The 15,028-nt window shown below is 42.9% G+C and overlaps 1 protein-coding gene across 3 annotated transcripts in view; it reads left to right on the top strand.

Annotated features, from left to right (window-relative positions):
• Positions 1-15,028, top strand: part of LOC139052443 (tudor domain-containing protein 7B-like) — a 101,108-nt gene that overhangs the window by 33,989 nt on the left and 52,091 nt on the right. For 2 of the 3 annotated variants that reach the window (XM_070529546.1, XM_070529547.1), the window contains exons 12-18: positions 264-284; positions 2,288-2,437; positions 3,788-3,883; positions 6,567-6,679; positions 9,503-9,731; positions 11,582-11,704; positions 12,079-12,183. In XM_070529546.1, the coding sequence (XP_070385647.1) occupies positions 264-284; positions 2,288-2,437; positions 3,788-3,883; positions 6,567-6,679; positions 9,503-9,731; positions 11,582-11,704; positions 12,079-12,183 (837 nt within the window). The remainder of the gene's footprint in view (positions 1-263; positions 285-2,287; positions 2,438-3,787; positions 3,884-6,566; positions 6,680-9,502; positions 9,732-11,581; positions 11,705-12,078; positions 12,184-15,028) is intronic. The other variant, XM_070529548.1, reaches the window with a different exon arrangement.

Below are 15,028 nucleotides of genomic sequence, written 5' to 3'. Positions count from 1 at the left end.
TAGGCCGCTCTTCAGTAGCTGTTTAGATGCATAAATTTGACCTGATAAGCACAGGATGGCACGAATTACTTTTAAATTTATAAGCACTGCTCTATCTGCAAAGAATGTCTATAATTACTGTTAGGTGCAAGCTAATAACTTTGACATTGACATGAAGAAGTGTCATGTCTTATAGTGTAGATTGTAATGACCTAGTTAAACTTAATTTTGCTTTCTGTTTAATGAATATGCTTTGCTTGCACCATTTGCAATCTTTTTTGCAGGATGTACCCAATATAACATATGTAAGTCATTTGACAACACTGTCATGAATTCACTATTCAGACTAGGTACTGGAAAGTGTTACTTGCGAAATCCTAAAGTGTGGCTTGTGTGGAAGCAAGCTGTACTGTAGTAATTTGAAATGTGGAATATTTGTATGACCATTTCTGTTTCCAATCTCGCTGTAGCAAACTTGTTCTTGGCATAGAACAAACATTGTGAGGTTTTTAACACAAAAGTGGTTTTCTGCCAAGCTTCGACAAAAATTTGTCCCACGTATGTACATCACGCAATCATCACACAAATTTTCTGACATTCCCACAAGATGGCTACTTTACTATTTTGTGATAGGTTAGAATAGAGCTTTATGGATGTCATTTCTAGATATTGAGGGAACTTGCGACAATGTAGACAGGGAATTGCTGTGGGATATTCTCAAGCACAAAGGCCTGAATGACGATTTTGTAGAGCTGCTAAGGGAGGTATATGAGGACAGTCGTGTATAAATTGTATGGGAGGACCGGAAATTGAATAAAGTTGTGGAAGTTCGCTGATAACTGAAGCCAGGATTCCCTCTGTCTGCATTGTTGTTCACGCTTTATGTTAAGGGCGTAGAAAGATGACTGGAAAACAGGGAATTAGGATTTGACTTACCTTGTAAAGTGTAAGGGGCTAAGTGTGCAACTTTCCCCCTAGGCTGATTTATGCGGGTGACATAGTGCTACTAGCAGGAAATTTACAGAGACTTGCGAATATGTGTGGCAGTACAGCGTCAAATCTAGGCCTTAAATTTTGCACAGAGAAATCTGGAATTATGATGATGAGTGAGGATGCAGTATCAATTCAACAGCAAGTCATATCCATAGCCAAGTGGCATATATACCTGGGCATATACATAAACAAAGGAAAGACCTGCTCAAGCACTCACCAAGATAATTTAGAAATGAAGGGACGCAGAATGCAGCAATAATGAAACATAGAGCACTTTAGGGTCACAATTTATACCAGGTGGTAGGCGGAATCTGTAAAGGAGTAATGGTGCCAGTGCCAACATTCGCAAATGCCATTATGTGCTTAAAATTAGGTACCTTGTCCGTGTTGGAAGTTAACCAGAGATTGGTAGGCTGGTTGGCTATCGGTGACGGCAGGTGGGTGGAGGATTGGGCAAAAGCAATTGTCAAGGAGAGGACGGAGGGAAACGGCACTCCCACTCTGCCAAGGTTGCTTGCTTGTCACTGCATGCTCGCCTTCAGCCTAGAGATGCCATTTGATAAGCGTGCTTTCCAAATATGTGTGTGCTCACCTTTGAATGTGTGAATGGGCACGCATACGCACGATGCCACCGGAGCTTCAATGACATTTTCACCACATACGCACTCACCGTCATGTCGTATGTGCCCATGACACCTGGTAGCCTCCAAGGCACTGTTTAAGCTGAGCTGCAGCACAGGGCTCGAGTGCTTGCTCTCACTATCACTGCTTCACCCTTCAGGTGAAGCTGTAGTTAAAATAAGACTGTGCACATGTATGGACTTGTATTTGTGAATGTGCAACACACATTTGAATACACATTTTATTTTTTGTTATGATCAATTCCTCTGAAAGAGGGATTAATGAATTTTTTTAAAGAATATGTAACAATGAGAGGGATTTGTTGCGTGTACTTAGAATGTTTAGTTTTGTTGAAATCTGATCAGCTGCTATATTGGCACCTTCTAGTTGGATACTGAATGTGTCACAGCACTGTTTTGCCAATGCAGTCTCTCCATACTGACGGTTTAGAGTGCCCTTTGTGGTCCTCTGATGCTTGCCTTTGTAATAAAAATTCTTAAAAGAAAGAGATCCGGGCACCGACCAAAATTGCTTAAAAAATGTTATTTACTTTCCGGCTTCCCCACAGGAGTCTTTTTCACAATGAACATTCACGTTGCATGTTAGAGTGATGAAATTTTGTTGTTAACAAGTGCATCTTGGTTAGTGCAAGCAGCAGTAACATGGTAGCATTGTTCTGCCTCGTCTTTCAAAGGATCAATATGAGCAACTCACTGAAGAGATGGACAAGTTTTACGCTGAACACTCGCTGCCTGTCTCAGAAGCTAAAAAAAATTGGCTGTACGCCACAAATGTAGAAGACAACTGGATGCGAATACAAGTGCTTGAAGTACAAGATGGTAAGGTAAGCAAGCATATAATCTTTGAAGGGTGCACACGCATTTTATTTCTTCATTTATTACTTACAAATACTGCTGTCTCTATTTCGAGACATAGCAGGAGTGGGTACAGATTTTAGTACATACAAAAGAAATGACACTAGAGAACAACAAATCAACAGGTAATATAATTGTGTAATTGCTCAACAAACTCTTCCAATGGCAATGCACGAAGCAAACCATCCAGACTGTTCCAGATTTCAGTTCTAAGCCGGAGGAAACAAAATTTAAGACAGTCAATATGTGGCCTAAAAGGAACAATGTTTAGTGGATGGCTTTGTCTGGTTGAACGCGCGCTCGAAGATATAAAAGGGAAGGATGCCTGAATGCCGGATGACTTGTGGATAATCTTATGCAGCAAGATAATACGTTAATGGACACTAAACCTAGTGTCATGGACACTAGGTTTAGTGTCCATTTAGCGTGGTGCTTGTCCTGTTGTGTGTGTTTTCCATTGTTGTCTTCGTCTTCTTCGTGCTGCTTCAAGTTTTACTCAAGATGAGCCAACTCGCCCAAATCAAGTTGTTGCTACTTCAAATTATCATTAATTCTTAAGTAGTTGTATATGTGAAGAACATCCTCATGCAGAGACATCTTTGCTAGCTGATGTGAAAGTTCAGATCAGTATCAGAAGTCTGTTCATTACTCTTGCTAATGAGAGTATGTTTGTATTGTTACGTTGAACCTTGTACCTTGTAGGTAGAAGACCAAGTTATCCAACATAATCGTTAGATCCCATTTGTTGTGGGCACTTACATGCCCAAACATGGTGATCCAGTCCTCCACGTCAAGGTGGTCAGTGCAGCCCAACGTTCCTGGATCCCGCGGCTGAGCCAGCACAACTGTCAGGGTTGTAGCTGTTGATGTGGGTCCTGTCGGGTCCTGCTTCGTCCATCTTGTTGTCCCGGCTGAAGCCTTACTTTGCCGCGAGTTCAACTCCCTTATATTTAACGCCAAGAAGGCGCCTTTACAGGCAGGGGTTATGTTACTGCGCAACCAAATGTGGAACCAGTCGGAAGAAGACAATTTAACGTGCGTAGGTGGAATCAGTCTCGACAGCCATCTTGTTTATGCATCATTGTCTCTCTTGTAAATATCATAAATACATCATTATATGTGACTTCTGCAACGTAAGAGTATATTGCTAGCTTTCCCGTACATGACTAGCGTGCATATCAAAACATATGTGCTTGCTGTGCTGTGACTTCAATATGACAGCCCTGTGAATAACTCAGTTGCCATTGTTGTATGTGACTTAGTAACTGGAAAGGCACTCTGTTGGGTTTGTTAATTTGTTGCTTTGGTGTTCTTTTCAGGCTGAGTGCTTTTTTCTAGACCATGGTGACGTTGACTCTGTGCCGGTCCACAAGCTTCAGGAGCTGGATCCAAAATTTTTAAATCTACCATTCCAGGTTTGTCTGCCATAAAACAAAACTTTTGCTTTGGGAGGGGATGATATGTTGATGGTTTGTACGCGGGTAGAGTGTGTTCAAGAACTAACAAATGTTAGTTGTTCATATTCTAGATAAAATAGGAAAGTTGTGGACTTTAATGGAACGAGTAAATGCAGTAGAGACGCCTCTTTTTGCACAAACAAAAATTTAGGAAAATTCTAAGCAAATGCTTGAGAAATTTGTAAGAATGTAGTGCGTGCATAGTGGGTGATGATTGAGCATACGAAGCATTGTAGTTTTGTGAAGATTTGTTTTGTGCCAGCAACTGGTGCCATGACTTGTTTGGAAAAATAATGTTGTTTTGTGCGGTCATTTGTGCTAGTTATATCTGTGGATTTCTTTTTCTTTCATTATGGTTGTTATCAGGGTTTGTGAATTTAGGAAGAGTCGGTTATACTTTTGTAACTGGGGTAACTGTGCTTCTAAGAACAGAACACTTACCAAAGGGAAACATAGTTGGGAGCAGCAGACAATTAGATTGAGTTATGAGATTGTTAAATGGTATGGTCATACAGCAAGTGTGCTTTGTTTCCAGCAGGGCTATAATACTGATTGTAAAGAAAAAAAAATCTGGTTCTTTTTTTTTATTGCAGTTGTTGGAGTAGTAGATCCTTATTTGACACTGTGCAGGTCCCTGTGTTTATCATCATCAAATCTTATACAAGTGCAAATCATGAGCTTTATAAATTGCTAGTATGTCCTCTTGCATCACCTTGTGGGACTTTGCCTCTCTGCTTAAGAGGAAACTTTACCTCGGGGGCTCCTATCTAAATACACGGGAAAGGAGAAATTGTTTTTCTCTTCAACTACTGCACCAATTTTATTAGGTTTGTTGCATTTAAATGAAACAGTTAGACTCTAGTGACTGTATGGAAGTGTAAATGTTATTTAGTGGTTGATCTCTTTAACAAAAGTTGTCAAAAATAAAAAATTTTCAGAAAACGAAATTATCAAGTTTGCAACTCTGGTTAACTTGGCAATTAAAAAAATATCACACTTCTGTAAACTGCATCTAATAGCACATCTAAAGCAGACAAATTTGATGTATTTTACATAGTTCCCAAGTACACCACTAATATGTGAGTAGCACTTTTGCAAGACTTTCATAGACATTGTAACGAATTCACATGAGACATAAATTAATATATAAAATTTGTCTGCTTCGAATGTTCTAATGGATGCAGTTTACAGAACAGCGATACCTGATTTTGATGCAGAGGGACAAATTTGAAACATCGGGCTTACATTTCTTTTAACACACAAATATGTAAAAATCCTCGTAAAAAATTGAGGCCATAAATCAAAATTACGCTTCCAACAGTCACTAGAATTAAACTTTTCCTCTCAAATGCCACAAATTTCATTAAAATCAGCCCAGGGGTTATATCAGAGAAGTATTTCTGCCTTTGACATATATTTGAATAGACGGTGTCAGAGTTCTGGCCGACCTAAGCCTTCCTCTTAATAAAGTGACACTTTGACTGAGATTTGCAGGTACATCAAAGTGAGCTGCCAGACCTGTTTTATCTCCTTCTTCCTAAGACTGTTTGATGCTGTTATGACACCTTAAAGTTAGAATAAACAAATTTAGCTGAACGTTTGCAGTCCGTTCCACTCGCAGCTGCTGCGTTGGCTTAGCAGCTGTGGCATTTTGCTACTACTAAGCACGAGCTCACGGGTTCAAATCCCAGCTGTGGTGGTCACATTTCGATGGTTTGCAAAATGCAAAAATGCCTATGTCAAGTGCATTAGGGGCGCATTAAAGATCCCCTGATGGTCGAAATTAATCCGGAGTCCCCCAGTAAGGCTTGCTTCATGACCAAATCGTCATTTCGATACGTAAAACCCCAGAATTCAATTCAATTGCTTTCCACTCAGACTGGGGGCTCCCAGCAATTTGCACACACATCCGCTTAATGGGAAAGCCAGTGCGTGCATCCACAATGCTGATGTCTGCAGTGGAACGTAGAATGCTTCCATCGCTCTGCTAGGAAAAGGCCAACTAAGCAGAGTGTGAATGTGTGCTGACTTGTCTTCTTTGTCATTTTGCAGCCAAACCGACAGTATGTTGCTCACGTCTCAGAAAGATGCGCTTATAAAAAAAAATGCAAAATCAGTGCACTTCCATGCAGTGCTTTGGAGAGTGAAATCCGAATCGAGCGTAAGCGTCGCTCTGTTAAAATTGTCTAATCACAAGATATGTTTTCCTCTCATGTTTAACTCCTAAAGTTTTTAATTAAAGGCCCACATAAATAAAGTTATTCGGCATTTTTAGTGCTCACATGTTATGCACTGGTACAAATAAATGAAGAATTTTTTTAAAACTTCAGACAGTCAGATAGATTGAAACTAATATTCAGTATCTGAGATGGAGGTAGCAAAACACGAGACGAGAAGGAATATATCTTGTTTCTGATTGGAGGTGCCAAAAAAAAAATATAGGTGGCCATGCTTAAACAGCCAATTATACAGCTGTTTTGACTGGTTTTTGAGTGGAGATGCCACTAGCCTTTTACCAGTAGTGCTGGGATTAGCACAGGAAGTGTTCTTGATGAAAAATAACTACAAAGAGCTCCATATTCACAAATATATGAATGGCTGGCTATTCATGTATTAATGAGCGGTTGTGGCGCTCTTTCAGATTGTTCACTGCCAGCTGGATGATTTGGGTGATTTTGCTGATGACGAGCAGGCGAACAAACTGTTGAATGAACTCTTCGTCGGCAAGTGCCTCATTGCTGAAGTTTCTGCCAGGTGAGCATCTGCTTTTCTCACATGCTTTAGCTCGCGACTTTGCGCAATAAATGGCATGGCATAACTGAATGCAGTGTATTGTTTGGAAGTGGTGTGGTCTTCAGACGTGTTAATTCAGACAACTCTAGAGTTGGTATTATCGTTTGAGTTGTGAACATTTTAAATACATGGATGTTAAACTGAGTACAGTCGAACCCACTTATAATGATACCGGTTTTAACAATACAGTGAAAGCTCGTTAATTCGAACTTCAATAATTCGAATTTATGGATAATTCGAACTGTACGATTTGGTCCGGCCAAGCTCCACAGAAGTCTATGTATAAAAAAGTCCGTTAATTCGAACGCCAGAAGGTTCCCTCACGGATAATTCGAACTACGCTCGCCTGGCACACGGCCAGAGAAACGCGCCTACTGCCTACACACAAGGCTGTATTGCCTCCGAAACGGAAAGAACGGCGAGAGAAGGCAAAATCGGAAAAAAATCTAACCGACGCGAGGTCAGCCAGAAGGCAGCGGCGGCTGCCGTCTCCCCGTTCTACGTAACCTCCGAAACTTCTTGGCCGTTGCGAATCTCGGAGGCTTTGCAAATCTTGTACAGCTGCTAATGTTGTGCGGAGATGGCACTGCAAGCTCCAAAACACAGCGAATCAAGTACGTCGCAGCTGCGCTTGCAATCAAGAACCAACGAATCAGGGCTTTCGCCACCTTCACATGTTCAGCGTCTTTGTCTCGGCAGTCTTCATCGGTTGTGCACCTGTGTTTTCGGCGTAGGAGGTATCGGCTGTCGCGATTCATTGTGATGGTGTTAAGCCTCGGCTAACGTTCGTTTCGGTGGACATCGGTGGTGTGGCACAGTCGGACCCAGAGCTTCGACTTGAAGATGGCGTGTGCCGCGGGCACACGGCATCACTTTCTGACACGCCAAATTTCTGACATGCCCTACTGCTTCCAAATCGCAGTGTACTGTTGCCCTCCTTCACTTTCGTTAGTTCAAACTTTCGTTAATTCGAACTGAAGCGGCTTCCCCTTGCGGTTCGAATTAACGAGCTTTTACTGTATATCGGTGATAACAATGAGAAGCTGCTGCAGCGTCAACTTTTGTGTGTTTTCCATGGGGAAATAACCCACTTAATACAATGCCCTGATGCTGCATTATTAGTTATAACGATTGAAGTCTGGCTGCTGGGTGTTCGAGTCGAAAGCAGTGAAATGTGAAATTCTTGAAAAGAAAAAGAAAAAGAAAAATTCGAGCCACTGCACAATGGGCCGCTGCTCCAACAGCTGCTGCTCACTCATTTTCGAGCCATCTCCGCGTGCCTCTCTCCCATCGCCCTTCCACCTCTCCGAACACGAATGGGCTGCGCCCGTAACTCAATGCCGCCCCGCCCTCCGAAACATGAATGGACGGCGCCAATTGCATTGCTTCCAGATTGCTTGCATGTTGCTCGCTGGCTCCTCATTCAGCGCAGTTCTACAAATAGCTTAATTGCTCGCGTTCGTTTTTGTTGGTTGCATTGAAATCGTTCCTGGCCACACGGTTTCTCAGCCTCATTTGGCTTTTCGCCAAAAGGGAAGTTGGCTTATCCACCTGCTGATCATCGGCAATGCACAACGTTGTCGGTGAAAAGAAAGCGCACGGCTACAGATTTGGAAACTGAGTGCTTCTAGCTGATTAGGTGATCATCGCGAACATGCTTGCGTCAGATAGCAACGGCGACAACAGCAGCGATGATGCAGTAAGGCAGGCTGCCTCAACGCTGTCCTCACAAGAGGGCTGGCAGATGATTTAGTCCCTACAAGCCTTCGTTTTCGCGAGGAACCTTCCGCTGCACTTTGTGGAGCACCTGGATGCCTTGGAGAAGGACATCGGCAAGCTTCGCATAAAGCATGCAAAGCTGAGGGACATAGGGTTTTCTCATGCAAGCCAGTGAAGTATGTGGTGAGATGCTTGCGGCAATCTTGCCTCAGCATTTCTTCTGGATTTCTCAAGCTGACAGGCTGCTGTGGCAGCCTCCTCGCAATTTTTTACGGCCTCTTTTGGTGCCACCAATGCAATGCCTCAGCGGTGCCCGCATATCGCTTGCCACCTGTGACCCCTCTTTGCAGTTCTTATAGCAGTGCCATTCTTTAACGCCGACAGCCATGGCTTGTTACACACAATCGGAGCAGCTAGGAAGCAGTTAAACAAGTGGAGGAAGGAAAGTGGTGGAGGGGCACTGGCCTACCCACCATTATAGTTTTCTCACAACAGCTCTGCCATCTCCCTATTTTGATTTTTGCATGCAGCCCGGTTATAACAATTATCGGTTGTAACAACGGAGTTTTTGTGGCACTTGAATATTGTTATAAGTTTGTTAAACTGTATAACCTAAGCCAAGAAATGTTATTTGCTATAAAGTAGAATAATTCAATATCTTTGTTAATTCAAAGAGATTTAAGTTGACCTGTGATGTTCTCAGTGAAATTTGAAGCCATTTCCGTTGTCAAAAATGTAAAACTGATTGCGAACTACAGTAGAAAAATGCATGCATGGTGCAAGACTATTCCTTAGCACAGCAGGAGTTGACATGCATTTGTATAAGGCGCCTGTTAGAAGCCAAGAATACCCTTTAATGAAAAGTAGTGAAAAAATAAAGCTGCCATTGTTAGTGTAGTCTTTCTTTTTTTCCTTCTTTCTTTCTCAGTACTGCTCTTCCACCAGCATGCTCTTTGGTGCTCAAAAAGCACATTGGCATTGGTGTTTCAATTTTGTGTGTATATGATATCAATCTTTGAAAAGTGTTCATGTTCAAGCATGATATGGTTTATTGCCTGCCAATAGGGAACCTGTAGTGACTGCAATCTTCTACGACACGACGACTGATGAGGATGTGAATCTCAATGCCCTGTTGCTGAAGCGTCTTGAGACCCCCGTGTTACCAGGGCCTGAACAAATCACACGAGTGCGGCTTGGTCACATCGACTCGGAGGGGAATCTCTATGTGCAGCTGCAGGGGTCTGGACTGAGCCATGTGACTCGTTTCATGGAAGTCGTTGGCAGCCACATTAGGGTGAGGAGCACTGCACGAAAGGAACATGTTGGCAGTAGATCAACCTTGCCATGTGCATAGCAGATGTGCACGGTTTGCTTTGTTGCCATGGTGATTAGTGTCTCCGGTGACCCACTTAATGGCTAACACTTTAAACAAGTGATGAGTTGCTTTATTGTTTCTGGTTTGGTATGTGCAGTATAACTTTGTTGATACGATCCCGTTTCGTACAATTAATCGGCGCCAACATTCGCGATCGAGAGCATCAGAAGTGACCCAATACAGTTCTGCTTCTTTTTTACCGATTGATATGTTCCTGGAAATGCGATCGTCCCGCACCAACATTCAATGCATCACCAATCACCAAACTGCAATCGTGTTTGTTTTCCAGCTGCTAGATCCCATATCAACAAGAAAAGGCATGCAAAATTAAGAGCAGAAGGCGCCCGCCATGGCAGCTCCCCCGCAGTACTTGCCCGCCTGTGTCATGTCAAAATGTCGGCACGCGCTCAGTTTCCTCTTATGGTACCAGCAAACCTCCTCACAGGTTGTCGGAAGTCCCACCCACAGCTATAGCCGCCAACCCTGTTGTGATAAGCATCTTCACCTATCTGTTTCACAGCACGTGTGGCATAGTGGGAAGCATATTGAATGCTTTAAATAGACACTAACCCAAACGGGCTTCCGTTCCCTTCTGCAGGTGATGCGAAGTGAGCATCATGTTTCACTCTGGAAGCACTGTATACTGAGGTTGCTCACCAGCTTGATTTCATTTTGGTTTCCCATAGTCTTAAAGCGCTATGCAGTAAAAAAACTTCAAAGCATATCTCGGCCTGCTTGTGCCCCATCGATTCTCACTGAGTGGGTACCTCATAACTTCCTGGCAAAACGCCCCAACCGAAGAAGTCGCTGCCTCAGGCCAAATTCGAGAAGCACAAACGTAAGCTTGCTGAAGCTGCAAAAACGATAATGCGCATCTTAGGCCGCTCAGGCCCTATCAGCTCAGTGCGCGTCAGTGTCTTGTCAGCATCTCCCGCAACATTTTGCACACTGCTTCGCATTAAATAGATGTCAACAACGGTTTAACCGGCCAAATTTTTTTTCTGTGGCTTCGGATTGTATGTATTCCCAATTAGTACATTTTTTTTTCTTGTTTCTTATACCAAAACTGATGAATGACATTCTCCTGTAGTCTTCAGCTTCACAGTATCCTTTTTCCTGTGCATTATGCACTGCAACTAAAACGATTATGCAGTGCGTTAATTAACAGTTGAGGATTTCAGCATTTCACTTGTTTCATGGTGTAGGAGCAAGCGCTGTGCCTATAGCACGGATGAACTTTTTCAAACCTCATTGACAAGCTGTGCTAAGGTTTTTTACTTTTATGTTTGATTAGATGATTCACAGCACCAGTGGACCTACATTGTGGATAATACGCTTGTGATTGGCAGAACACTCTGCTTAGCTGGTGGAACACAAAAACTGATTGGCATTGGCTGACATGGTGCAGCAAGATAGTTAATAAAGGCCATATGTTCCCGAGTCTCCTGATGTGTATGCAGTGGCTTCATAAATTGTTCCCTTTATAGTGTTAGCATTCGGGTTGACTCGGTAGTGTTCACCAGGCCCATTGTTGCAGAAATTGAACTAGCATTGAGCTTGGGGGGATGCTTTGATTGACCAGAATTTTGGGTACAAAAAGCATTACGTGTAGACCGAACTGAGAAAATTATCTTGATATGGAACAATTCTTGTTTGTACTTTGTATTTCAACAGCACAAAGATGTCGCGACTTGCCTAATTCACATTTCATCTGAAGCCAGGTGGCTAATGATGTGAACTTGTTTTTTTTTTTTTCTGTTGACATGCAGCAAAATAACCACCAACCTGCATCGTCGCTTTGCGAGTCAAAGCTGTACGCCTGCAGGCTGAAAGACTCTGTCACTTTCTGTCGAGCCCTTCTCCTCTCTGCAGCACGCACAAAGGATGACAAGGTGAGTGGCATAACTGATGATGGCAATTCACGAAACCTAATCAAATTCAGCAGCATTTGCTTCAGTTGTCGTTGGAATTGCCCAGACAGAGGTGCTCATTGAGCATTTAATTTGACGCTCGTTCGTGTATAATGAACATTGAAAATGCTTGTGTGACAGTACTAATACTGCAGCCTATTACTCTTTTGCTCTCTGTCATGTCTTTTGTAAATGTTCATGAGTGAAAGGGTGCAGATTGTAAAGCATCTGAAATGACTTTTCTCATGAAGAATTTCCTTGTTTCAGGATTGACTAAAACAGTAGCATTGTGCTAATTTGTGATATTATTTCTTCCTCTTTCATCCCGTGTTGGAATGTTTTCTTTCTGCCAACAGGTGCTTGTGAGGCTTGTGGACATTGGCAAGGAGACTCTGGTGTCTGCATCAAACCTTTATGAGCTTGATATCTTTGGGGAAAGCTTTGTGAGCTTCCCGCACCAGGTTTGTGCCATGCATGCATCTTCCGTCTATAGCATTGTAGCTGTTGAGCAGTACAACATGTAAGATAACCTGAATATGTTTGAGTGCTGCTGTGTGAAGGATGATAGTGTATATAAGCACTATGTGCTCACTTGGGCACGATCACACTCTTACCTTAAAAACATGCAAAACAACTACATGGTTAGAATTAATGCTAGAACAATGTTGATGCCAGCGCTCTAGTGCAAATCATCTTTCAAGCACATTTGACTGATGCCACCTGGTCGAACTTTCTTAGGAGGAGTGTGACTGTTTGACAGGAAGCGAAGGAGTGTTTCATAGAGGTGTGCAAATACAGTCGCCGACCGTTTATTCGGACCTCACGGGGGTCGCGGAAATGTCTGAATAAACAGGTGCCCGAAAAACTGATTCAGAAAAAAAAAAAAATCCTTTATTTCCATGCACTTATTTGGGCTCGGCAGTAGGCTTGAAGAAATTGTGAATGCGCCGGTGCACGCTGTTCCGTTTACGCGCAATCAGATCAGCCTGAATCTCGGGGAGGGTCATGCGGTTACGATAGGCAGCTGAAGGCACAGTCGCTGCTTGCACAAGCTCCGTGTGCGACGGCAGCAGCACACCTGGTGCATCATCTTCCAACTCGGAGTCATCGTCCAGTGGGGCAGCGGAAACCTGACGAATGATCTTGTCGTCATCGAGTTCTGCGCATGTCAGTACAGCTCTGTCAGCATCTGTGAAACTGTAATCCGAGACCATCTTCTTCAAAATATTAAATTCGCTGGCAACTCCGCTTTGAGACTGGCCGCTGTGGGCTTGCTGCACAATGGCGATTTTTTTTGCCATGACATTGTGGTATATTTAGTACCACACTTGCCGGCATTCCCCAGCGCAGTCTGCGCGGGCCCTGTCAGTGCCATTAGACACTTGACGCGATGTTTCCGTATGCCGTGTTGGATCACCACAACCTCAACACAGCACACAAAGCAAATGCTACCGTGCCGTCATGCCGACACCAATTGCACAAACTAAAAATGTGGCCTACTCGCAGCTTCGTGCACGAAGAAACAAATCAGCTGCTGGGTTGCCTTGACATGGCTTACTAAGCTGATTCCAGAACTGTTGTAGCCACTCTACCAAACCAGGCAGAAACTATGATGATGAGCGGGGATTTGCAGTAGCACTACCTCATGGGGCAGCAAGGAGGCTCAGTTCAATACAAAAATTACATTCAGCAATTTGAACCATGCATTCAGAGTCAATGGGGGCAACTTGCATCGACAAAGTTGGCTCAAGGAGTGTCCGAAAAATTAAACAAGAGGTTGCAAGGTGTCCAAACTTTCGGCATTTATACATTATGGTCTATAGGGAGAATGCTGGAGCCGTGAAGCAGTCCACATAATTGAGCATGTCCAAATTTTTGGAGTAAAAAAAATCAGTCGGCGACTGTAGTAATTTTCGAGACTAAATCAAATAGTAATAGAAGAAGTGCAGAAATTCATCAAATCTATTATTGAGTATATAACATGAGCTTCACATCCTAGTATACTCGCAATGTTAGCAGGCTTCCATCATTACAAGTAATGAAACATTGTTTATTAAAAGCACAGTAGGAGCAAACAAGCTGCTTATTCACATGCTCTGGACTTGTAGGTGAATGCAAATGGTGATCTAGCCAGTCTGGTGCCCGACTCTCTGAGAGACGTAGCATGCTCCACTACGTAACTTCTATACTCAATCTCAAACTCAAACTCGAGTGATTTGCAGCACCGCCATAGGTACGAGGTGCACTCAGGCAATATCATTGCGCAGCGTGATATAGTTCCAGGTGTAACTGTCTGATTATTGGAAGGATTAATGAGATTTATTTTGGCTTGCTTCGTTGTACTTCGTTGTATTTTAGCAATACATAGCATGTGCAGCCCATTGCACATGCACGTCGTATATCGCGAATTAACTGTGGCATTAGCCGCCGGAAAATGTAATAGCCACCCTAACCGCAATTACGTAGCAATGTGGTAGTGTCCTTGTAGCCCGGACCATCTGCTTTTATCGGAATTTATGCTTGTTACTGCCTTTCTGCTTTGACAGCAAAAAATAAAGGCTAAATTCAGTCACCGCTTCGTGTCATTGCATGCTCAGGGCCAAGCATCAGGTATGTTTTGTCTTCATTACTGACATTAGATGTTTGTTTTGGCGCTGCTAAGTGGTGCTGCACAGGTGGTGCTGAGCCATAAAAGCAGTTTCATTTCCATTTGGAAGATGATGCCATAGCATTAGCACTGGTGATGCATTGTTGATGCAGAACGCTATATAGGCCTAAATGTTCACTGCATCTTTAATTTAATGCTCCGCTCTAGTATGGTACGTGGTGACGTTGACTAGCATATGACAAATAGATGCCGAGCATATGATGTGGTGCGGGTGAACATTTATAAGTGCATTCGCCATTACTACTGGCTAAGGAGGCTGCAAGGAACTGCTGAGAGAGCGTATAGATGAAGTGAAGCCCCCTGTCACGTTCAAGTAAATGCAGCTGATGGTTACAACTAAGGGTCTGTGAATACTGAACAGTGGATTTCGAATCGAATCAAGGAAGAAAAAGCCAAATATCGAATCGAATACCGTATTTACTCGCATAATGATCGCACTCGCGTAATGATCGCACCCCTGAATTTTGTCATCAAAGTTAGTTTTTTTTAAAATTTCCTGTGTAATGATCACACCCCTGAATTAGCGTCAATTTTTTTTTGACAAGAAAGTGCGATCATTACGCGAGTAAATACGGTACTGAATATATAAGAATTTAACAAAATGGTTAATTCTTGCAAATTTTGACAAGAAAACACAA

The sequence above is a fragment of the Dermacentor albipictus genome, unplaced genomic scaffold, assembly GCF_038994185.2.
Source record: "Dermacentor albipictus isolate Rhodes 1998 colony unplaced genomic scaffold, USDA_Dalb.pri_finalv2 scaffold_23, whole genome shotgun sequence".
Lineage (NCBI taxonomy): Eukaryota > Metazoa > Arthropoda > Arachnida > Ixodida > Ixodidae > Dermacentor > Dermacentor albipictus.
The sequence above is the reverse complement of the archived record's forward strand: the minus strand, read 5'-3'. Positions and strand labels throughout refer to the sequence as shown.